Source organism: Leuciscus leuciscus, assembly GCF_965113295.1.
Source record: "Leuciscus leuciscus genome assembly, chromosome: 17".
In the NCBI taxonomy this organism is placed as follows: domain Eukaryota; kingdom Metazoa; phylum Chordata; class Actinopteri; order Cypriniformes; family Leuciscidae; genus Leuciscus; species Leuciscus leuciscus.
Genome location: NC_138741.1, coordinates 17,027,321 through 17,052,771, shown reverse-complemented (window position 1 = coordinate 17,052,771; position 25,451 = coordinate 17,027,321). Strand labels below are relative to the sequence as shown.

Below are 25,451 nucleotides of genomic sequence, written 5' to 3'. Positions count from 1 at the left end.
TACAGTTAAACATATTTATTACACGTGTGTTTTGATATAGTGAGATACAGGCTTGGTTTAACAAAAAATTATTTTATTTCTTATGGAAACACTTCAGGGTCAAAAACAAAACCCTGTAAACATTTTATAATATACATATAATACAATCAAACAACAAATAATAATATAAAATTAAACATTTAATTATTCAATTACTTTCAAATGAAAATATGACTGATGTACTTTTGTTTAAGTATCACAATTATTTGTTGTATAAATAATTTACAGCAATAAATTAATTTACTGACATCTGAACACTTTCAAAAAACAAACAGAATGTATGTGAATTTGTTTGGGTTTGAGGTAAAAAATATTCTCACCTGTTAAAACTATAAATATATATATGCTTTTAATTAAAAATACAAAAATATTTATTTTAGGGGAATGCTTTTAGTCTGTTGTAAAATAATTAACTCTATATATGCAATTTAAAAAAAAGTTATTAGAACTTCGTTCCATTCATTTCGTTAGTCTGGTTTCTCTTTCTGTTCCTTCGTTCTCTGTAGTAGAAGATCATCCAGGTTATGCCCCAACCAATCACCAAGCCTCCTACAGCCAGAATGGCAGCTGCCCAGGCTGGCACAGAATCGTTGGGGCAATCTGCGGGGAGAGGGGTGCCCGGGGCAACTGTGGTGGGAACGGCAGTTGTAGGGACGGCAGTTGTAGGGACGTCAGAGCCACTGTTTATTTTTGTAAAAATGAAGGGATGCTCCTGGAGAAGATACAAAGGAAAATCATTATTTGAAAGACCATTTTATCATATATTGGTTATTGTTCTCTTCCAGTTTCCATTGGTTATTTACTCACCTTTGTGGGACAGTGAATCTTACTGCGGTCATATGTGAAATTATTGTAGTTTTGTTTACTCCCCATAGGCTCCAGCTTAAAACCACAATACAGGAGAAGTGCTGTTAAATGCAGGAAAGCTTCTGTGAGATTTTCATAAAGGGTGTGTAAGTGTATTTACCATGTTGTTCCAGAGCGAAATAGCCATCTCTGCATGTCCACGCTCAGAGAAATGAAAACAGTCCACAGAGAAGAAAGTCAGGTCTGGTGTGCCATCCTAAAGCAGAGAGAGACATTTCATCTGTTAACATTGGCCCTGATACTGAGACTCAAGGTTTGATAGCTATTAACATATTTAAATGTCTAAATGTGTTAATGTGATCTCATGAAACATGAGCTCTGTTAGAGATGTTTTAAGGAAGCTAACCTCGATCATCGGAACAGCAGAGTTCTCGAAGAAGGGCTGTAGCACCACCGTAAAGTCCTGTCTTCCGTCATACCGTCCCCCATACACCAGCTTTTTAGTCTCCGTCTGGCACAGAAAACAACACTTTTATTATTGAAGGTCAAGATAAACCAAAGCCCACTCAGCTGATCAGTTATAAATGAACTGACAACTTGATTGGCTACAGACCTGCAGATCTTTGTTGACCTTCTTTATTTCATTCATTTCTCGAGAGTTCTCACGGGGATTCAGAAAACATGGACACAAGTTCCTGTCACACACACAGTCATGAAAATGCTGTTAGTGTACATAAGAACATGAAATTTACACAGGTTTTCAGATGAATGTTTAATATTTCATTGATTAATTGATTTACTTTTGCAGGAGGCTGCATCCCAGTGTGTCCCTCTTTACTATACGTAGATCATTGATCTCTAAGATTTCCACAAAATTGACCAGCACTCTGGGAACCTACACAGACACACACAACATCATTTTAAATGTGTTAATTATATGTGTACATGTGTGTAATTGTCATGAAAATAATGTCACTGTGCAAAAAGCCTTATTTTTGTTAGGCAAAATTATTTTCTAAGTAATAAGAATGCAACTTTTTATCTCAATATTCTAACTTTTTTCCTATTATATATTCTGATCCCGACTCAGAATCACAAGAAATAAAGTATTTTGCAAGATATAAACTCGCAATTGCGGGGGGGGGAAATTGCATATCGCATATTCTGACTTCTTGCATATTCTGACTTTTTTTCTCAGAGTTGTGAGATATAAACTCAAAATTATGAGTTATAAGATCCGAATTGCGAGCTGAAAAGGCAATTACCTTTTATTTTTTATTCCGTGTTGGAAACAAGCTTCTACAGTGGCCAGACATGTTTTCATGAGATTTACCCATTGAAAGAATGTGATCAGGTATGTGCATCTCTCTCACCTCATTGTACAGCATGTCCAGACTGTCTCTGATGTGACCAATGTACTTAGAAGGGGACAGAGAAGCCTGGGTAGAGAAAAACACAACACAGAAAAATAAATTGAATTGTTGTTTGCTGGTCTTAAAAAACAACACAATGGCAATGACGCAATGGCACATCTCTGTTAGCTAATATCAGAATGCATTTTAGCTGCTTAAAGGTCACTGCTGAGGTTCTATGGCATAAGAAGAAACCATTTATGATGGGGAGATGAAAGCCTTTATTAAGAATCATCCACTCACCCGGTCATGACAGTACTGGCAAAGGTCATTTCCCCCAATAAACAGTGTCACCAGCTTCCAATCCTTCTCAAAGTCCACTTCCTGTAAAAAAAGAGTGTAATGTGGCATAAAACATTTATTTGAATAAATTAGGTTACTGTCACACAACAATTGGTGGAATTTGCTTTGTGCAGCAACTGGTTGGCACATACAAAATATACACTGCCCGGCCGAAAAAAAGTCGCTGTTTGGATTCGAATATGCAAATGCTTAAGAGTCTGTGATTGGATCATTTTTGCAGTGATTATTATGTTTCTAGCATGTTATATGTTTGGCAACAGTTCTTCTAATCCTAATTGATGGAGTGTGTAGTTTTTCATTTCTTAAACAACCATGTAGGAAGACACATCATGGCCATATTCCAGGATGACAAAGCCAAGATTCATCAGGCTCGAATTGTGAAAGAAGGCCCTAAATTCCTTGAAAGTCTTTGGGATGTGCTAGTGCTTGACTCTTGCATTGCAAATGATGAAAACAGCTATGATGTGTCTTCCTACTTCCTACTAGTAATTAACAACAAGAAAACCAACCTAGAAACAGACATGAACAGAACAGAAAAGGAGATCAAAAGCAAACTCTAAACATGACTAAACTCAAAAAATAGTTGTTTAAGAAATGAAAAACTACACACTCCATCAATTAGGGTTAGAAGAACTTTTGCCAAATATATAACATGCTAGAAACATAATAATCACTGCAATAATAATCCAATCATGGACTCTTAAGCATTTGCCTATTTAAATTCAAACAGCAACTTGGACGGGAAGTGTATTTATATAATGCAAAAGACAACAAACTTTGTCATTTGTATGTTTTTTTTATTTTTTATTCACCACAAAATGGTTCAGAACAACTTAATAGATTAAATAAACATACTGACCATGCTCTCCTTTAAAGCTGTGATAAGATCCTTCACTTGTGCTGGTATATTACTGAACAGAGAGTAAGAATCCATTAGATGAGACGATACTGTGAATTGTGTTTGTGTGTATATGTGTATGTGTGTTCCTCACTTGGCTTTGGCACCGCTCACTGCCATGTTGAAGCCATTTGGCCTTTTACTTTTTCCTTTTGAAAAGCCGAAGACACTTGGATTGAACTTCTTAAGGATGTCTGATAACAAATAATGATGCAGAGCACTGGTGATCATTATGTTATTAAACAAGAATCAAATCTGATACTAATGTTTAGAGCGATTAGAGTCTTTTTACTAAGCAACACTGCTAATAACAACCAATAAAAATGGCAAAGTGTTACATAAGAAAATACTCACTTGGCAATGTCGTGACAGTTTCCAAAGTATCATCCCCACCAATGCTGTCAATCAAATTAAACATAGACACTTTATATGAAAACATGCAGAGAATATAACAAAAAAAATCCATAAGCATAGGCTGACACAAACTCACCTCCAGGAAACTCCTCGCTCCTCATCTGCCAACTGCAGAAGGTTTTCAGCTTTTGCACCAAAGCCAGCCTGACAAATGCAGAGAGAGATAGAGAGAAAGAGAGAGAGAGAGAGAGAGAGAGAGAGAGAGAGAGAGAGAGAGAGAGAGAGAGAGAGAGAGAGAGAGAGAGAGAGAGAGAGAGAGAGAGAGATAGAGAGAGAGAGAGAGAGAGAGAGAGAGAGAGAGAGAGAGAGAGAGAGAGAGAGAGAGAGAGAGGTGTTTACAACATGACAAAACACAGCAATATACACAAACATACATCCATACTTACTGTGAGTGAATCTCCCAGAGACGCCACCACTTTAATGTCACCTGGACGCAGCATGTGAACTGAGAAAGAAATGTGATAAGGTGAATATCCTGGATACCTGATACAACACAGCTACATTGCAGGGTACTCAGACTTAGAAAGATAATAAACAATGCAGGGTGTCTGTACACAGTGAAAGCCTGTCTTGTCTCTATCCATAAACCTATGCACATAATTACGGTTTCTGCTTTTACTTGCATTTAGACCTACTAATCTTTATTTTATCTTCACTTTTTTTGAGATTACAGCATGGTATTTTATAAATTCAAGCTACTTTTCATTAACAAAATATTTCAGCTCTATAGACAACATCTTTTATAATTTTACATACATTTAAATTTTGATTAAAAACCAAAAGACAACACTGATAGAAACACATCATCAGGGGAAGACCTCTCAGAATATTAATTTAATCTACTTTGCCCTTAGATAGTTAGTTAATTAGTTATTTGATGGTAAAAAATATTTTTTTCTCTTTTACCAGAGAGGAGAGACATTTGTACTCTCTCTTACCAGATGTTGGTACAGTGTCAGAGGGTGCTGTATCCACACATGAGAAATCACTTCCCCAATTCTAAAATGATAGGGAGAAATCATTTCATAATAAATTTTTATCACTTTAAGGCAGTATTATATTTTTGTGAACATCATATAATACATTTGTGTGACTTACTGTTGTGGGTGGAGGAGTAGGAGGAGGGGTTTTGTATGTGTAATTGCTGTTATGATAGGTCTTCAAATAGGGGGAGGACTAAAGAAGATTATGAAACAGTGTTACCATGTGACAGAATTATAGAGTTTATTTTATGTTATAAAATGTAGAAGTAAACTCACCTTTTCTGGGCATTTAAGAGGGATACCTGCACTAAAATCCTCCTTATCTGTTTTATTACCTAAAGGCTCCATCTGAGTAAAAGGGGCAAAGAGGGAGGGAATGGAACCATTTTGAGAATTATCATGCTGTAAAATGACAATATATTTAGAAAAAGTATTGTAGTGTATGTAGTGTATATACAACTGTTACAGTTGAACTGTATAAATAAAAATATGCATTTCTTATTTTTATTTCTCATACTCACCAAGTTGTTCCAGAGAGCGCGAGCCATGAGCGTGTGAGCTTTCTGACTGAGATGAAAACAGTCCGGAGCGAAATAGGAACGGTCAGGTTTCCCATTCTAAAAGAGCATGGAAATAATGACAGAAAGAGAATGAGAACAAGTGGATCAAGAAGTAGTAACGATTAGTTCAATTTGAGGTTTGTTCAAATAAGATTGTTCAGCACCTCCAGCAAGGGGAGAAACACATTTCTGAAGAATGGCTGTAAGACCACGGTGAAGTTATCATGTGTGTCATATCGCCCAGACTCCACCAGCTCCCACATACCACGCTGAGAATAAAACACAACACAGCATATATTCAATATTAATAGGTCATTTAACACAGTTACATTAACATTAATAATATTACTAAGTATTTATAGCTGTATAATTGCTTTATATTATAAATAATCAAAACCTCACATTCACAATAAATATACTGCTGTTTTCACAAAATGAAAACATAATAAATATACAGACGTTCACATAATTTTTTTTATTCATTTTCATGTAATAAGTTGTGTACCTGATAGGCTTTGTTAAACTCCTGCAACATGTGGAATTCATAAGATTCATCTTTGGGTTTCAGAACACAGCCACACATAATACTAAAAAATTGAACACAAAGCAAAATAATGAAAGACAAACATGAACAGTACCAGAACTTTCAGAAATTAAGAATTCTAACTGAGTCTAGTGGAAATCAGAAGAACCAGTTGTTTGTAGGGCAAAACTCACTTGACTATCCAGGTAGGGCAGCCTAAACTGGTGTCCTGATGGAGACGGCGCAGTGGAACTATATCCAGGAGCTCCACTAGGTTCACCAGGGCACGAGGGACCTGGAGAAGAAGACATGATTGAACTCATACAGGCAGCTGGGATTTACATTTTAAGATTGGTGTCGGTTTACTACCAATAATCTGGCATCCCCAATTAATAGAAATTGTGTGTGTTTAACAATTTTTTCAGACACTTTAGATTTGAAAAAGACATACGCATTTTTACAATTATTCTCCATTTTAAATTCCATAGTATTTTTGTTCTTACATTTTTTTCAAAAAATCTTAAATCCTTATTTCCATGTTTACATTTTGAAGCCAAAAATGCCTCACCTCATTATGTAAAATGTCCAAAGCCTCACGAATATACTTCACAATGTTATCAGGAGAATGGTATCGCTGAGGAGAGATAGAGAAAGAGAATGATAAAGAGAAGTAGAAATACTATATAATTGTAGATCTATTAATGAAACTGATAATTAATAAACCGGCTCTATTAATATCAGCGTACACTATCAGAGCAGTGGGCGCACAGGTCATTTCCTCCAATGAAGACCGTGATAATCTTCCAATCATTCTGGAAATCAATTCGCTGAAAAGAGACAGAAATACTCAGATAGTCTGAATGAGATTCAGATTTAGCACCATGCTTGTGTGTGCAGGTCAGGTTTTGCCTACATTGTGAGGACTAAATATCTGTCACAAGAATAGTAAAACCTGATAGAAAATAGTTTAAAAAAAAAACATTTAAGGAAACTAAATAATACATTAATGAAAATCTGAGGGTTGAACATACCATTAACTCAATACATTATGACAACATTTCCAACCACAATAGAAAAGCAAATGTGTGTGAATGTATGAGATTTTGCAAATGACTAACCGAGTCTTCTTTCATTCTTGTAATGACAGCACGGGCTTGATTGACCAAATCACTGCAAAATGACAAAATTGGATTTTACTCAAAGGTTTGGGGTCTGTAAGATTTAAATATATTTATATATATATATATATATATATATATATATATATATATATATATATAAAATATATATATATATATATATAAAAAATATATATATATATATATTCTTTTTTTTATTCAGCAAGGATGCCATTAATTGACAGTAATGATATTATAATGTTTTAAATTGTAATGATATTATTATAACGTGTTAACGCATGCGATTAATTTGTAATTCTTAACGCGTTAAAATAATTTTGCGCAAATCAATTACTGAAGCAGGTGAAATTGCATCATTAACATAATTTACGTCACACAGTTAGACGATATTAGAAGTCAGGGTTTATCACATTGAGCATCTGTGGCACAAGCACCTGTAACACTAGTAGGCGTTAATTTCCCTTTGGCTTTAACCCCATTTCGCTTAGCTGTTTGTGAAACTCCAGGACATTTTTCAGTCCAATGTTCCAGTAAGCAAATTTATTCAAACAATTAGTCCATAATAGCGCTAATGTAAAGAAAACCAGTCTTATTACATCAGAGATGACAGAGAGAATAGAGACTCATGTTGCGTTAGCAGTGAATTATTCATTCCAGTGTCTGTTGCGCTTTAAAACACGAGCTTTGTCATTTTCTGTGATTGTTTCTGAAGAGCGCATGGCCTCACGCATCATGCTGTTTGAAATACAGACTATTGATGCACAAACAAACTTTGTATGTGCATTCTTTTTTTTGGCATCTCCATGTGGTCTTATTGGGTATGGCAACTTACCTGCCTAAAATGTAAACAAGCTCTTGCTGTTGCATTGTACACATACAATGAATTCGGAAAAGTTTTTTTCTGTAATGTTTTTTTTTTTTGTGTGTGTGCTGTGCATAAATTTATGAATTATATGGACTCCATATATTACTTGGTTATTTGGAGTCCTTTTGGAGTCTGAAAGTGTCCTTGTGGCAAGCAGGACGGGGCCGAGAGCCGTGAGAAAATCTCGCACATGCCTCGTATCTCTCACAGAGGAGCAACGGGAGCATAAAAGGTGGAGCGACGTTAGTGAAGGAAAAGAGAGGACCAGGCCTGGATTTTACGTTATGTTTTGTTTATATGTGTGCGGCAGTCGTCCGTGAGGGGCTGCCCTCTTTTACTTTCGTTTGGTGTTTGTTTATTTTGGAATTAAAGTTTGTTAAATGTTTGCCGGTTCCTGCTTCCTCCTTCCCACAACTACTAACCTCTTTACAGTCCTTTTTTCTAAAGACACCTAAATTTACCTTGAAGAAAGCTTGCAGAAAGTAGTCTACATTTTTGTGAAAATCACCCTTCAATCTATATATATATATATATAAATATAAAATGATTCATACTCATTCATTTATTCAGTGACTGGTTTATAAGATGAGAAACTCACTCAGCTTTGGATCCTGGTACTGCTTGGTTCAGAAAACTTTGTGCAGAATCCTCATCTCCTTTTCCCGTGGAATAGCCAGTCAGTGAAGGGTTGAAAACTTTTAATATATCTAAATAACAAACAAACATTATCTTATATACATAATCACTCAAAATCGAATTCACTTGCCTATCGATTCCTTGAAAATGGAAAAGGTAAAGAGAATAGTAAAAGTAAACACATTTGGCTTGCTCTTTGTTAAGGAGGGAATCAAGCATGACATTCAACTCAAGCTTTCACCCCTGGACTACTTCAAGTTATTTAGTATAAGGGTAGAGATTAAAAAGCAGCTATTTATAAACTAATGATCAGCTATTATGTAATTAAAAAATGTCCAAATGTTTATTACATTTCCAATCAATGATTAATCAGAAATCGGCAGTAGCCTACATAATAATAAGAGTATCACTACGAGAGCTTGCACATACTTGGTAAGGTGGTTATAGTTGTAAGGTTCTTATCTCCGCCGATGCTGAGAATAAAAGAGAGGCGAACAAAATGAAACATGACTGTCTTCTGCTTCATGAGATCATTGATCATTCAGATTCTTTCCCCACTAATCATATGGATAAAACACTTGGCATTAAAATGCGATCACATCAGTCAATCAGGACACGGCACGTTCACATTTGTTCACATCAAGTGGTCTCTATATATAAGTTAGATATCTGATCCATTCCATGATTGAAAGGAGCTCGCAGATTCAGATAATGTTCAAATTAAAGATGACACAGAGAGGATATCATAATTATCATAAATAACTAGTTTTAAATTATTGTCAAGTTGAAATACGTTTAATTTCTTGTCAAATCTGAGTCCGTCCATTATTTTCCAACAGCCTTCAGAGAGAGTTGGCGGGGATTTATATGACGTCGACCTGTGAATGCAGAGATGATGGCTAGATTGCGTTTACATTACACTGAGATCCGACCAACGATCCATGCGTCCTCGACTACCTCTGGACCAGGGCACACTGATCAGATTACATTCCGATCAGAAACGCGTTTTTGTCTTTTCAATGTGTATGAGGACATCATCCGGTTACAGATCGCATGTTAATGCCATGAGTAAACGCAGCCTAAACCAGCATCATTTGTCTGCACTAAACTGATGGTTTACATTATGATCAGGATTGACACTCACCACCATGACAGGCCGCGATACTCCGTCATCACACCTAGGAGGTTGTTTTGTGCAGCACCCACCCCATTCGCTGCCTGTTTTTTTGGGCAAAAGAAATGACATCACAAAACTGCACAAAAGTACAAAAAGTACAAAAGTAGCATTTACTCTATGGTTCAAAATCTTGGGGTCAGTAAGATTTTTTTTTATTGAAGTCACCAGGAAATCGATATGGACAGTTCTTTTTTTATGGAATATTGCAGTATTTATTATATATTATTTATCCGTGCTCATCATTTTTTTAAATGGATGTGCCCTCATAATCTTTCATCAATATAATTTCCCCTCCCTCCAGCAATGCCATCTCATCTCTTTTCTGATGATGTGTTCACTGGACATCCTGTCTGTCACTCACATCTCCACACCAATCTATTCCCGATGGACAAAATCAAGTCCCGCCCTACAATCGATCGTAACTTCTTTTCATGCACACTTTAATACTTTTACTTAGCAACAATGCGTTTAAGTGACATTTATTATGTTACAAAATATTTTCATGTCAAATAAAAGCTGTTCTATTGACCTTTCTAAAAAGTCTCAATGTTTCGAACTTTCCACAACTGTTTTCACTATTGGAAATAATGAGAAATGTTTCTTGAGCACCAAATCAGCATCTTAGAATGATTTCTGAAGGATCATGTGACACTGAAGACTGGAGTAATGATGCTGGAAATTCACCTTTGCCATCACAGAAATAAAATACATTTTATAATATATACATAATAATATTTCACAATATTACTGTTTTCACTGCATTTTTTAACAAGTAAATGCAGCTTTGGTGAACATAACACACTTTTTTTCTTCAAAAAGATTTTAAAAAAATCTTACCAACCCCAAACTTTTGAACGGTAGTGTATTTGTGAATATATGTATAATCACCGTCAAAGAATCACCAATCGCTGCCACCACTTTGATGTCGGCTGGCCGTAGGGCATGGACTACAGAAGAGACATACAGAAAGGAGCTTAAAAAACTCCCATAATTCTAAGAAAAATGTTCAAAGTGTTAGATCCCTGTTTACCTGAGGTAGGGATGCTGGAAGATGGAGACCTGTCCTCACAGATGAGCTCACTCCCCATCACCTGAAAGGTCAGATGCAGCACAAGTGAGACATATACGTCAACGCAACAGGGTGAGCTTATGGTGAGAATGGACTCACTGGGTCGAGAAGTGGAGAGGGATCCTCTGGTTGTGAGATTCTGAGCTCTGCCAAGTTTGAGTTTTTCTGTGTTCGCAAAAACGGCTTTTCCTAGGAGGACAGAACAACAGGTTTAGTAAAGAACATGTGCATGTTTCTGGCTGTTTAGAGAGAAAAAAATGAACGTTCAGACTTATAAACGTCACTAACTCACACACATATTGAACAACATCAGTGCTACAAGTGATGTACAAATGAGATGGTACTGAAATACACAGTTGTGTAATACTCTTTTCACAAATGATGGACTAAAACTTGCGTAAAACATAGACTTTGGAAAGTACAGAGAACTTTTTTTTGTAACACTCTGAAACAGCAATTTGCTTTATGAAGATGTCATAAATCAAATATCTGTGTCACCTCAGTTGGACATGGAATGGTGACTGTGCCCCGCCCATCCATCTCAGTCTTGTCGGTCATTGGCTGTAGCTGGAAAGAACATAATTAGGATTGGTTAGAACAAAGGCTCCAGTTCTTCCTCATATAAAGGCAAGATTAGATAAGTGGCTCGAGATGGTTTTCAAGGTTGAATAAGTTTCAGTTTAATACTTATCATCGAGAGCTGATTATCAGTCTGTTATCAGTCACATCAGGATATTTATCACTTCAAAGTAAGGTGTCCTGGATTTCACCTCTACATCTACAGGAATAGTGTACAAATGCGTTGCTTGCATTAATAGTAAACTTACCAAATTAGTCCAGAGTTGTAAAGCCAACATGCTTATGTCACGTGAGGAGTCGGACGTAAAGGCATTCATCTGAAAATACAACAAAAAAGAACAACTGTGCTTAATAATGGGCCAATTTATCCATACAAAACTGCTACAGTGGGCTTGTTTATGGCACTGCGTGAGTCATTTCTGTGGTTTTTAAAAAGGCAAATCGAATCAAATACAAATAGCATACATACAAGTCTGACTCAGTGAATCACTAGAATATTTAGTCATTTTTGGTTATTCAGTTTCCTCAAGTGCAACTAAAATATCAAGTGCACTTTAAATAAATGAATAAATTGAATTATTACTGGTTCTGACCTTTACAAATGTTTTTGATGCTATACATGTGCAATATAATACCAATATAAATAAATTTTTTGTAGTTTTATACCAATTTAAATCTATCTATCTATCTATCTATCTATCTATCTATCTATCTATCTATCTATCTATCTATCTATCTATCTATCTATCTATCTATCTATCTATCTATCTAGTGGCCTGTTCAAAATGATCTCTGAGTGTTACAGACTCACTGGGTCTGACAGATCGATGTGCACTGGACTGGACTGAAGCATTACGCTGAAATCCTCCCGATCGCTGAACCAGCCTCTTTTCTCAAGAAGAGCACCGACTGATTCCTGTTTAAAGCACATAATGTTTGATCATGTCAAAATATTTTTGTATACAGTAGATATGCAAAAATCACACATATACAAGTGTGTGTGTGTTTTGCATACACGTTGTGCATACCTGCAATGAAGCCATAAGCACTATTGTATCCAGCCTGCGTCTGTTTTCATCATATCCTTCCTCACAGTGGAACTTACAGACTCTAAAAACATAAGCACCTTATAAAATAAAACTGTTCACCACAGAATATCATCAGAATTTGGTTTTAAAGAATGTTCTCTAATACTGACCGATCATGTGATTCACCTGACAGTCCACTCCAAACAACAACATGAACCAGTGTATGTTTCAACTAGAGAAGAGAGAAAGCTGTTATAAACAAACTCTATTAATTGTAAACTGATTCAAACTTTTGTTTCAATCTTCACCTTCTTATGAAGAGAGTCCAGTGTTTGCTCCACTCTATTCACTGTTGCATTAAAGTTTTCACTGAAGCCCTAAGCATAAACACAGAATGATACAGAATTATAGCTGGAGTTTGATTGTGTATTATGTCCCATGTGATATGCTATCGAGGTTGATCGGATTTGTGGTGAAATGTCTGACCTGGACTGTACACGCAAAGAGCTCATCAACTGGTATAAGCAGAAGGAGCAGCTTCCACTGAGAGAGAATGACAAAACATTTGATGGTAATGACTCTGATTGCTCATTGTTTAAATATAATACATGAGTATGTACCTCACCATGTTTATATAAAGAATGTTTTGATATTGCTTTTATACAACAGTTAAAAAAAAAAAAAGAAAAAGAAAAAAGTTAGACACAATATTGACAGTTACTTTGTCTATTTCCATACCACCACTACTAGTGGTATTTCTATCCCGAATGAATTTGAAAAATTCAGTTGAGTGAATGATTAATGACTCACTCATACACACTAAAAAAAATGGTTCTTCAGCGTTTCTTCAGGGGTTCTTTGCGGTGGTTAAGGTGCTATATAGCACCACTACCATTTAAAGAACCTGTTAAGCCCAGTTTGGTTCTTCAGCGGTTCTTTGGGGTGGTTAAGGTGCTATATGGCACCTCTTATGATTCTACATAGCACCATTTGACAAAGGTAGGTGCTATATGGCACTTAAAGTGGTTCCCCTGTGATTACAAGCCAATGAACCACTTTTAGTGCTATTTAGCACCATTTTTGTTTAGAGTGTAAAAAGTCACTTGTCACGTAACAATGCAGCCTGCAGACACATCCCCAACACTAACACACTTAGACTAACAGTCTATCTGAAAGAGAACGTTCTCAGACATTTGGTTAACGTTCTGGCAAGGTTCTCTCAAAATGATGAACAAACATTACAGTGAAAAAACGTAAACTGACATTCTCACAATTACCTCCGAACATTTTACATTTTGTTTAAATAAGTCTTTCTATTTTTGTTATTAATTACCTGCATTAGGGTTTTATGTTTCATATTATGTTGTTTATGTTATTATAATGTTTATTGCATTATTTTAGTGTCAAGTGTGGCGTTATTGTATTTGGATGACCCTGTGCACCTTCTCTTCGTATGAACAAATAATCAATGTCTGTCAATCCCCATTTTTGTTCTCACTCTAGCTGTGAATATCTTTTACTTGTCAGGTTTATGTTCTGTTTTGGTTTAGTTTTATGTGTTCCCAGTTCCTGAATTTATTTTGTCTTCCTTAGTTTCCTAGTTGTTTATTACCTTAGCAATCTATTGTGTCCACCTGCCTCTTGTCAATTCACTAATTTAGTCTCAGTATACTCACTGTTTAGTTTAGTCCCTTGTCCATTTTTACGTCTACAGTATATTAGTTTGATTGTTTCCTGAGTGTTTGTTATTTTGTTTTGTTATTTATTGTTTATTAAAGTTTTGCTGCTGCAACTAGATCCAGCATCTACTCATCCTTGTGTCACATAACCATATAGTGACAGTGAATACCAAGTTCTGGCATGAAACTCTAGATGGCGCAGGCTGATAGGTCCTCAACTCGATTTGGTAGCGATCACATTGTTATCTACATAGCGCAGCTGATTGGTTGCTGTTGCATAAGCGGCCAATGAGCTGCGTCTCAACATTCAAATTCTGATAGTGTTTGCAAGTCTACAGCGTGCTTTCAGAAACCCTCCACCTTCCCCAGCTCCACCTGTGCAGATCTGCTGCGGTGGTTATTTCATGTATGTTACATTTATGTGCAGCAGCAGAATATCTTACATGCTTACAGAAGCATGTCTGTGAATTTCTCAGGACTTGCTCTGCAACAGCAGCAGTGTAGCAGATCTATACCGCCAAGACCAAGACCAAATACATTAACATTGCCATATCCATTACCACGCCAATCTCTTTGAGAGTTGTCATTACAGAACTAAAGTAAATATCAACGATGGCAATGTCCGTATCACTGGAAAGTCTTATCACACACAGAAATACATAACGCACATCAGCGGCCGACTTTTGTAAAGGTTTGACTGTTTGTTCAGTAGAGGATGTTTACCTGAGTGGGGCTGAGAGACTCCAAAATGTTTAAACTCCTGTCACACAAAGACATATATATGTAAACATACATAAAAAATTTAGGGTCTGTCATTAATTTGTGAATATTAATTCCTTTCTACATTACCTTATGTCAGGTAGAACAGCTGACACATCAGGGTTAAAGGTGAACAATATTTCTAAGGCAGAAAGTGAAAAGATGTTATTTTGTATCTTGAAAGTTAATTATTGAAGCCTTCTTTGTCTCTTTGAGATACCGGCAAAGTATCATTATATCACCATCTCCTCACATGCACACATAAACATCTGTGCTTAGCATGCGTCAGTGCTACTTTATTGACTTGACTATCAGTTATCTGTACAGTTCTGTTTTCCGTTCTTTCGTTCCATCTTTGATCAGTTAGCCATTTTCATGACAAACATTGAGAAATTATTCACATTATTAGACTAATTATACAAATAAACCTTATCTCCTCAAGATAAATTTACAGAAACATTAAAGGACATAGCGAAATAAACAACGAAATAAATAAATCTGCAATCTTCAGAGGTCTTCCAGAGGACATCAGAATAGACATGCTGATAACCCTATCACAAACCGTAGTAAACAGACCAATAGAACCACGCCAACTGAATCAATCCAAAACAAAGTACTTAAGTGTGCATGCTAAAATAAGACAATATTATCACATTTGATTGAGATTAGGGACATGTTTGAAAGACTTCCTGTTAGGTTCCTTGTAATAAAAGGTTTTTATTTTTTACTTTTAGAGAAATACTTTGCTAAAAGCGATCCTGTATATATCATTTATCATATCTCAGAAAATGAACATTTGTTCAGATGGTTGTGTGTATCTCTCCCCTGGCCTTGACTTTCATTTCAAGGACTCAGACTAAATCTTTCTGAAACCTTTCTACAGAGATCTGGTTTAATCAAACCTGAAAATCACACAAAAATGTGTGAAGGGCAATCGATATGTTACTCAGTAACAAAAAAACAAACAAAAAAAAATGGGAAGAGAGAAAATTCAGGAATATACTTTTTATACGACTGTTCACATTAGACATTCTACTAAAAGTAACTATGCATCTACATATCAACTACATTAAAAGACTATCTGCTTAATATTTGCAAAACACTTTATTTTGATACTCCCCCAACAGACATTCTACTGACTATAAGTACATTTGCAACTACATACCAACTTCTACTATTCAACTACATATTCTAACCAGAACCCAAACACCTAACCTTACAGTCTACTAATACTCTACTGAGAGTTAGTTGAAATGTAGCTGCAAACTTATAGTCTAAAGTGGACCATCAAAATAAAGTGTAACCAAATTCAATAATAACATTCTAATGCAATTTGAGTACAAAACTTAATGCAGGTTCTGTAAAGATATTATTTGTTTATTTTTATAAGACTGAAGCCTTACCAGATAACATGTTCAGGGCTCTGGTTTCATCAGATCTGTCATAAAAAAACACCCAATTTAATAATTTTAGCTGGCATTATAATAGCACTGAATGAATGAAAGAAAGTTTGTTGTATAAAAATATGTTATAAACTCTTAGAAGAAAAGGTTATAGAACCTTAAAGGGTTCAGTCGGGCACTTCATATAAACCTTTTAGAGGTTCCCATCATGGGATCATTTTATGGATTTAGTTTTATTTTGATTAAATTTTATGAATGAAACAGCCCGTAAACATACTTTATCACTAAAAATAATTAAATAACATGTTAAATATGAAAGGATTATTTTAAGGATTTCAACTTATATAGAAGCTTTTTGACATAAAGGGTTCTTTAAAATCAAGTCAAGAACCCTAGAAAACCCACTGAACCTTTTTTTCCTAAGAGTGTAGTTTTAATAATTTTTATATATTATATGAAATAACAAAAAAAATTGACAGTTTAACAATAGAGAATGTGGGAAGGACTATGACAGCAGCAAACAGTGTGCTTAACTTTTAGCTAACGTTCTATTAAATTCAGAGAATTACCTCAAATTAGTTATTAAATGGGTCATCTTTAGTTAAACTAAAGTGCTGATCTATGTTAATCTCCTTTCAAGCTTACAAATCTGCCTCAGTTCCAATGAAGCTTAACTGATATTTTAATGCACTTGTGATAAATGTTGACTTACCTCTCCACATCCGACAAAACCAGAGCAGAGACCACATCCACATCAGCTGGCCGCAGAGAATGGACTGTGAGAAGGATAATAAGACAATTTATACACTGAAACCAAGCCTAGATGTTTATTTATAAGATTCTTGTAGATTCCCTTACCAGAAACTGGAGTGCTAGGTGAGGGGGATGAATCAGCACAATACAGGGGACCAGACTCAACTGCAGAAACAAAACAAACCCTTATAAGCCACTGACACACATGGACAAACTGGACTCGTTCACATGGAAGCACAATTTTGGAGTGACAAATACATTTCTGTAAATGCATTTCCTAAATTGCATTGGATGATTTGGAGTAAAAAAAAAAAGAAAAAAAAAAAAGAACTGTCTCAATATGCTCCTTGACAGATTAACTTCTCGAAAAAAGTGAAATCACCCCATTTCTAAAATACCATCAATAAAGTGTCAGGATAATAATCTAAGGAAGCTTTATGCATTAAATTGAAAGAATAGTGGCAGAATATCAAGAGTTATTAAATACCTGCTGAACACATGCATGCTAGAAGGGCCAGGATCATAATCTGTGCAAAGGAAGAGAAAGTTCTATCTTTTATTCCCATGATGGAAAGAATCATCCACTTCTCTGCTTTGAGCCGTCTGGAGTAAAGAGCAGTTCTGAAACTAAACTGTCCAAACGTTTAGTGACTCCTGCTCTGGGATATGACTGTAATCTTCCTCAATATCGCAGACACGCCTCCTGTTAGTTTGCATGTTTCAAGGTAGATGGGATTTATTATTATAGATCTGTCCTGTCATTTATCAAGGATTTTATTGGTATAACATTGACTAAGTCTATAGTCCTATAGTTCTATGTTTAGGATGATATAACAAAAAACAAAACAGAAATTCATTAAAAAGAAGAAAGATGTTCATAAAACTGATGGTCCATCAGTTGGTCAATAGACTGTGAAAAGTGGATATTGGAAAGGCTTTGCAGAGTAGTTTTAAAAGGTACTATTCTTTGTTCCTAAATCTGTTTTAGAATACACTGTAAAATTAATTAAATTCAACACAACTTGATGCATTCAGATTTTTAAGTTCTCTTAACTATTGTCTTAAAAAGTTACACTTCTTTCTTTTGGCAATATAAATACATAGAAGGCAACTACAGATCAGAGTTGTCTTGTTCAACAATTTATACTGTATATTAGGATATACAGATATGATGTTAAGTGAAATATGCTATGTGCAAACACTTGACACAAAAACCTTCAAAACTATGACAATCAATAAATGTAAAAAAGATACGCTCTTAACATCACAATACAACAAATAACTAACAATAATGACAAAACAACAAGTTTTCTTTAAAAAATGTCAGCAAAGAGCAAACAATAATCCTATAACAGTAATCACATAATTTATTCATGCTGCAGTGCATGCTGGGAACTCACAAACCCTTAACATTTCAGCAATATTGTTCAAATTTGTTCAGACAGCTGTGTTTGACTGTGACAACATTTGGGGGGAATTCTGTTGGTCTAACATGGATGTAGTTTAAATTCACAATTCAATTCACATTTCTTAAGTATTTGTTACACAAAATGTCCAGTAAACTAGAAAATATATCGGGTTTTTTTACACTGGCAATAAATGAGTTCCGACTAAAAACTTAAATTTCAGTGCCAATTATTCTATTTCAACAGTTATAGGCAACCAATAGCCTATATAACCATGCTTTGTCACCATGCGTGTTTGAGGATCAGGAGTGCATATCTCGAATCTGATTAGATATGATATAGATACTGAGAATGAGGAAAGTCATTAAGATTTGTGAAGATTTACAGCTTCTCTCATTGATAAGATAAACGTTCAACCCTGCTAACATTGGCAGAAAGAGGATAACATTTTTTTTATTTATGTAACGTCAATGTAAGTGAATTATGTTTTGATACACATTTATTGTTACTGTAATCTAAATTGTTGTGATGATGACGATGTTATAATCCTAGGCCTATAGGCCTTTTTTTTTAAATTAAATTAGATTTGTTAAGTGAACGAATAATTATCGTCTCTTCCTCGACTTTTCGTTCATTTAGCCTAATTGACAAAGAAAAAAAAATTCAAAGACATAAAAATATTTGCAAAACTATCCACCAGCAGGTGGCGTTAAGAGATTGGAAAGATAGTGGATGTTATTACGCATTGCAAATTCTAGCGAATCAGCGCCATCTATTGATTCACATTGGAACACCTGCTGCTTCACATGTAAAGCAATAGATGGCGCTGTTTCGCAGATTAAGCCGATGGTGGAGAATCAATGGGGTGGAGGAGAGAAGAGTGCGTGAGGAGAGCCCCGGGTCCACACATCACTGGATGCGGCAGCGGCATGTGGACGACGGACTCACCGGAGACGTGTGCGGGTACTTCATGTTGACCGGTCCGGGCACACACTGGAGCGCATGACCCGCCGTGATGGCCGGGGGACGCAGAGGACTGGTGGCCCCACAAAACACTTTTCTGGAAAATATTGTCCGACGGTCTAACGGTAAGACGCACCTCCACATCCAATACAGCGCACATACAGAAAGAATATCAGCGGTAGTGTCGCAGATAAAAAGAAAGCAAGCGAAAACTTTGGGTAAATAAACAAGAGACTTAGAATAGACCTTTACATAAAGACAACGTGGGCTACTTTTGACAATATACTGTACCATAAATACACTCTAAAAAGTTAAATGTGTCTGGCAACATGCAGGTGAATTCTGTAGTGAATACGTTTTAAAATAGCAAATTTATTTATTTATTTTTCGTACAAACATTAAATATATATTTAGCCTAAGTCCTATTTTTTCTAGATTTCTTATATAGGCTATAAACATAAATATCTCACTATATCAAATAGATTTGTATATTATACAAATTATACAAATCTTTAAAAAGAGTAATGGGCTGCTGGAAGATATTATTCTGTATTCTCTGCGTGACAGCCTTTACCCATTTGAGTTGTTCTCATTCATCCTTCCATCAGGAAGCTTTGTGGGAAAGAGAACAAGTTTAGGTTAGATTAATATTTAATAGCAATTAATATTTAAGAGTGCTGAAAGGTTGAAAACTGTCTGAGGATCTTCACCAGCACTATCGCATTTTTGCACCCTACTGTAAGGTCCTTAAAATAGAATCAAAGATCTCTTTTATTGATGTTTATCCATCAGGGCCACTTTTCTTATTTATGAAGTTCCATTATATACAAAAACATGCATTATGTCCATTTAAAGCTGACTGAACCTCAGCTGTCCACAAATGCCCAGTGGACACCTCATCTGCCCCATCCACTTGAGCACTTAACAGTTCAGAGATCTCTAAACTTGTATTCTGCTTTCAAAAATACTGAAAATATGTACTTCTCATTTAAGTAGGACTTTTAATATTCTACAAACATTGATGTCTGTATATGACCTGCTTGGTCATATAGGGTTATGGCCGTCTTGGAGAAGAACAGGAGGACAAATTCCTCTACCTTCTGGTGTGTTTGTATTATTTTAACTCTTTTTCTGTTTTCTTTAACTTCCAGTTTGGACATTATCACATAGACACACAGGTATAAACCTCACTGAGCAGAATACTTGTGCTTTAACCTCTTCCATCCCTACATTATCTCTCTCCCTCTCTCTTTCTATCTTTCCCTCCCTCCCTCTTTTTCTCTCTCTTTCCCCCTTCTACTTCCCATTTGACATTAAATATTGTTCTATACCAATTTCTGTTAATTTACAAACCGATAGTCTGAATTCTATAATGATAAGCTTGATTGAACTCTTTTGTGGTTAAACAGTGCTGTTGATATTTAAAAGCTGCTTAGTTGTGGTGAAAGTAACAATGCAGATGTTGCTCCCTGGTCCTCATTTAGCGCTGACAGCACTTGCTGTAAAATAACAAATGTTGGCATGGAACGTTTTTTTTTTCCTTCATAGTGGTGCGTGTGAGTCCACGTGTGCGTGTTTGTTTCAGTGTGGAGTGCACTTCCCGTGTTTATGCTCAGTAGAGGAGAACTGTGCTCTGTGGCAAATCCACCACCATGCTCTTACATGAATTGATATCATGGACCTGATTTATCCTTCACTTCTTATTCCGATGCTGCCCCTCCATTTTCTGTTTGTTAGGACATTTACTCATCTCACATTTACCCTCTACAAGCATTAGCCATAGAAAGATCAAATGTTGTCTGTGTGTTTGTCATATGTGCAGTCAAAGTGAAAAATGTTGCCATTCATGTTACGTCTGAATGAGGCAAAGGACGTATTTTAGAATGAAAAAAAGTACTAGAGCTGATTGCATGTTTTATTTTATTTTGTTCTATTTTATTTGACAATATATGAGTTCATTTTAGTGTTGATATACTGTACAGTTGGGGTCAAAATCTGGAATTCAAAATTTTAACTTGAAATATAGTTTTATGATTTTTATGAATGCTGTCTAAACCATTTCTATACTGTAAAAACATCTAAACTCAATATTTTGTTTCTTTTTTGCATACTTTTTGAGCTTAACTTACAAAAAACTTTTTAAATTGTCATTTCAAATACATTGGACAAATCAATTGGATGAACACAGTATGTTAAGTTTACTAAAATAAAAAAAGATTTTACAGTGTAAGTAATCAATAAAGCAAATTTGTGACACTGATCACATGAAATGCAATGTAGATATATTGATAAAGACTGAAGAAAGTCATGAGACTGTTTACAGTCTTCATATTACAAAGGACAACGCTTTAAGTCAATTTCTTGCTTTTAAATACTGTAAGGGTCTTCACTGGCCCTCATTTGTAACTGACTAGATGTTTTTAATTCTCTTATATCGGATTACAAGTTGTATAGTGTTACCGTGAGCTTGCTCAAGCTTTGAGATACATTTGTTAAAAGTGCTACTGGCTTACTCAGCAGTGGCTAAACCACTACTGTCAGCTAATCAGCTTGATAGCCTGCTTAACAAGCTAGCCACTAACACACTAACATTGACAGACATCACAGGAAAGGTTAAAGCAAGGTTACAGAAATGAAACCCACTACAGAGGACCCTGGCACAGAGAGTTTTCTTTTCAACACAGACTTTTGGAAAATACACTCAGACGTAAAAGTTGGCGTATAATTGGGATTGACGGCGACAACCTTGAATAGCAGAAACTGTCTCTGCAAAGACTCCCGTAGTGCATCTGGACCATGAAAAGACATAAAAGAGACATAGCAGAGCGTTTGAAAGTTTTGTGAAGATACTGAGGGTTTCAAAATGTGTGTTTTAGCCACTTTCTCACAGTATTATGGGTATCAGATAATTTAATTCTGTTCAGCCAGAATTTTGGTTCTATATACACTGCCGTTCAAAAGTTTGGGGTAAGATTTTTAATTTTTTTTTGAAAGAAGTCTCTTATACTCTACAAGGCTGCATTTATTTGATCCAAAATACAGTGAAACAGTAATATTGTGAAATATTATTTCAATATAAAATAACTGTTTTCTATTTTAATATATTTTAAAATGTAATTTATTCCTGTGATGGCAAAGCTGAATTTTCAGCATCATTACTCCAGTCTTCAGTGTCACATGATCCTTCAGAAATCATTCTAATATGATGATTTGGTGCTCAAGAAACATTTCTTAATATTATCAATGTTAAAAACGTGAAAATGCGCAAACCATGCTACATTTTCAGGATCATTTGATGAATAGAAAGTAAAAAACAGCATTTATTTGAAATATAAATCTTTTGTAGCATTTTGTAATGTGTTTACTGCTACTTTTGATCATTTTAATGTGTACTTGCTGAATAAAAGTATTAAACCCCCCACCCCCCAAAATAAAATCTTACTGAAACTTTTGAACAGTAGAATAAAACATAAGCTAGTTCATAACTGTACAGCCAAAAGACACACAGGAAAGGCAAACTGTGTATGATATAACACATCTGTTTATTTTGGTGAGACATAAGTATTTAAAAACTGATGTAACAGTGGAAGTTTAGGTCGAATATGCAGGTGTGATCAAGCATATCTCATTTACTTGCTTATAAGTGTCTCAAACTAAATTCTTTGAATATCTTTAAAAGTTTTGATGCTACAACCCCGCAAACTTTGGCAAATTCACCAGCAATTAGATATTTCTTAGACTTGTACAAACCTATCCGCTATGACTTCCATTAATGACAGATGAGTCATCATCAATTATATTTGAACTCAATGTTTTTAGGCAGATCTTTTACATTTTTTATGCACTATGGATCACAATAGTCTGTGGGTTGTTTGTGGGCTGTTTGAGGCTGAGGCTATATTTATGTTCCTTTCTGTTCACCTTAACAAGAAAAAAAAGAAAAGAAAAAAAAACCTACAGCAGGGAACTGTATGTGGACAAGGGATCTCAGAAGGAGGATTTCGAGATAAACTTGTCATTGTATTTTGAATGGGGCTGTAGTATAATGTGGCAGTGTTTTATGTGCTAAGGCAACACGTACTGTGCAGAACCATCTCAGGCACAGACCAATAAAATAAAGCTGAAATACTCAGTGTTGTCATAAACATGTCAGATCAGTGGCTTTCGGCTGCCGTGACACTGTCCACTCATCCTGCCTCATGTGACATTGGCTGACCCCTTGCTTTCTTACTGTTGACCTTGTGCCTGGTTCCTCTCACCTGCTTTCTCCCCATACCCTCCTGTGCTCTTTCCACAGACACAAATTTTGTGCTGGGGAATGCCCAGATCGTAGACTGGCCCATCGTTTACAGTAATGATGGCTTTTGTAAGCTGTCCGGCTACCACCGTGCTGAGGTCATGCAGAAAAGCAGCACTTGCAGGTATTAGACTTCACGCAGAGCTTAATGATGGTTTCATGTACTAGTTTTTATCAAATCATATTGATGATATTTTCTCTATAAAAGAGAGGAAGGTAGAGACAGTTCATGTAGGATTGCACTTGAATTTGAAGATTTACAGTAGTATTGGATAACACAATGTACAAGATAGTAGAATAATGTTTGTAATGAAGTATGCCTACAATACAACCAGTATAGGAACAGTGCAATATTGTATTACAATATGCAATACAATACAGTACAGTATAGAGTACAACCCTACACCCTATGTGTGGAAATTGGGGAAGTAAGAGTGTGAAATAAATATTTTTCAGCAGAAAAGAAGAAAAATTACTTTTATACAGCAAGAATGCATTCAATTGTTCACAAGTGACACATTTGTAATGTTACAAAATATTTCTATTTCAAATAAATGCTGTTCTTTTGAAATGTCTATTCATCAAACCACCCTGAAAAATGTATCACAGTTTCCACACAAAAAAATCATAATTAAACTGATAATATTAAGAACTATTTCTTGTGCACCAAATGATTTCCACAATATTAGAATGATTTCTGAAGGAGTAGTGATGCTGAAAATTCAGCTTTGCCACTACAGAAATAAATTACATTTTGAAATATATTGAAATACAAAAAAAGTCATTTTAAATTGTACTACTATTTCACAATAATACTGTTTTTAATGTATTTTTGATCAAATAAATGTAACCTTGGTGAGCATAACAGACTTCTTTTAAAACGGTTAAAAAAATGTTACTGACTTGAATGGGGTAGAATAAGCACAGTCTAATAACATATTAATTAACCTGTAAGTATGCATTCTGTTACATGAGCCACTATTTTCTATGTTGCAGGTGCTAAATGTCAGAAATAGAATTGTATCTGTGAAATTGGCTGTCTTCTGGAGAGTTGTAGTTTAGTTATTGAGCCAGCAAGCTTTGAACTGACATTTCCCTGATATGCCAAACACAAGACAAGCTCATTAGAGTCACAGTTTCAGATGCCTCAAAGAAAGACACATTTGTGGAGTCTCTTGAACCTCTCATCCCTTCCTCTTTGCTTCTGTCATCACAGTAAAGCAAAGCTGAACTTGTTTTCAGTAAACCTTTGATTTTATCTGCCCATCATAATCAACAGATCAATTAAGCAACAGACTGACCCACCCATTAATTCACTTGTAAAATCTCAGAGATCAAACATGAAAAAAAAAAATAAATAAATGAATGTTTGACCATTTACTCACTCTCAGGTTGTTCCAAACCCATGTCACTTTCTTTCTTCTGTGGAACACAAAATGAGAAATTTAGTCCATCTGACCATATGCTGTCAACGATTCTCTCGTTTTGGCTTTAGAAGACTTGCAATAAATCACACAATTCATATGGACTATTATTATGGCACTTTTGTCACTTTTGAGTTCACTATACTCAAATGGTAATCCAAATACTCAAAAGTTTGACCACCCCTGGTCACAGTTCAGTTCTATTTTAAGCAGCATGACCATTCTGCTAAAGTTCTACTTTTGTGTTCCACAAAAGGTACAAAGTCAGTTTACCATGATCAAACTACATTTGGAATAACACGAGTAAATTATACAATAGTTACACAACATCAAAA

At 35.4% G+C, this 25,451-nt stretch overlaps 2 protein-coding genes across 3 annotated transcripts in view; one reads left to right on the top strand and one right to left on the bottom strand.

Annotated features, from left to right (window-relative positions):
• Positions 1–17,666, bottom strand: plb1 (phospholipase B1). The gene is made up of 42 exons (XM_082143003.1): positions 17,514–17,666; positions 17,132–17,191; positions 16,986–17,049; positions 16,274–16,308; positions 14,961–15,012; positions 14,835–14,871; positions 12,919–12,975; positions 12,741–12,809; positions 12,603–12,664; positions 12,433–12,514; positions 12,216–12,320; positions 11,653–11,721; positions 11,324–11,392; positions 10,925–11,014; positions 10,787–10,847; positions 10,645–10,703; positions 9,724–9,797; positions 9,009–9,052; positions 8,542–8,650; positions 7,058–7,109; positions 6,686–6,766; positions 6,508–6,573; positions 6,134–6,234; positions 5,922–6,003; positions 5,581–5,685; positions 5,378–5,473; positions 5,133–5,204; positions 4,972–5,049; positions 4,812–4,872; positions 4,260–4,318; positions 3,950–4,017; positions 3,814–3,857; positions 3,554–3,653; positions 3,421–3,472; positions 2,502–2,582; positions 2,220–2,285; positions 1,647–1,741; positions 1,460–1,541; positions 1,253–1,357; positions 1,007–1,102; positions 847–921; positions 1–751 (listed from the first exon to the last, which is right to left on the bottom strand). The coding sequence occupies exons 1-42, from the start codon at positions 17,605–17,607 to the stop codon at positions 482–484; spliced, it is 3,279 nt and encodes a 1,092-aa protein (XP_081999129.1). The 5' UTR covers positions 17,608–17,666; the 3' UTR covers positions 1–481.
• A 1,646-nt stretch (positions 17,667–19,312) lies between these two features.
• Positions 19,313–25,451, top strand: part of kcnh1a (potassium voltage-gated channel, subfamily H (eag-related), member 1a) — a 49,268-nt gene continuing 43,129 nt past the window's right edge. The window contains exons 1-3 of one of the 2 annotated variants that reach the window (XM_082144267.1): positions 19,313–19,520; positions 20,547–20,573; positions 23,693–23,816. In XM_082144267.1, the coding sequence (XP_082000393.1) occupies positions 19,448–19,520; positions 20,547–20,573; positions 23,693–23,816 (224 nt within the window). In that variant the 5' untranslated portion in view covers positions 19,313–19,447. The remainder of the gene's footprint in view (positions 19,521–20,546; positions 20,574–23,692; positions 23,817–25,451) is intronic. The other variant, XM_082144268.1, reaches the window with a different exon arrangement.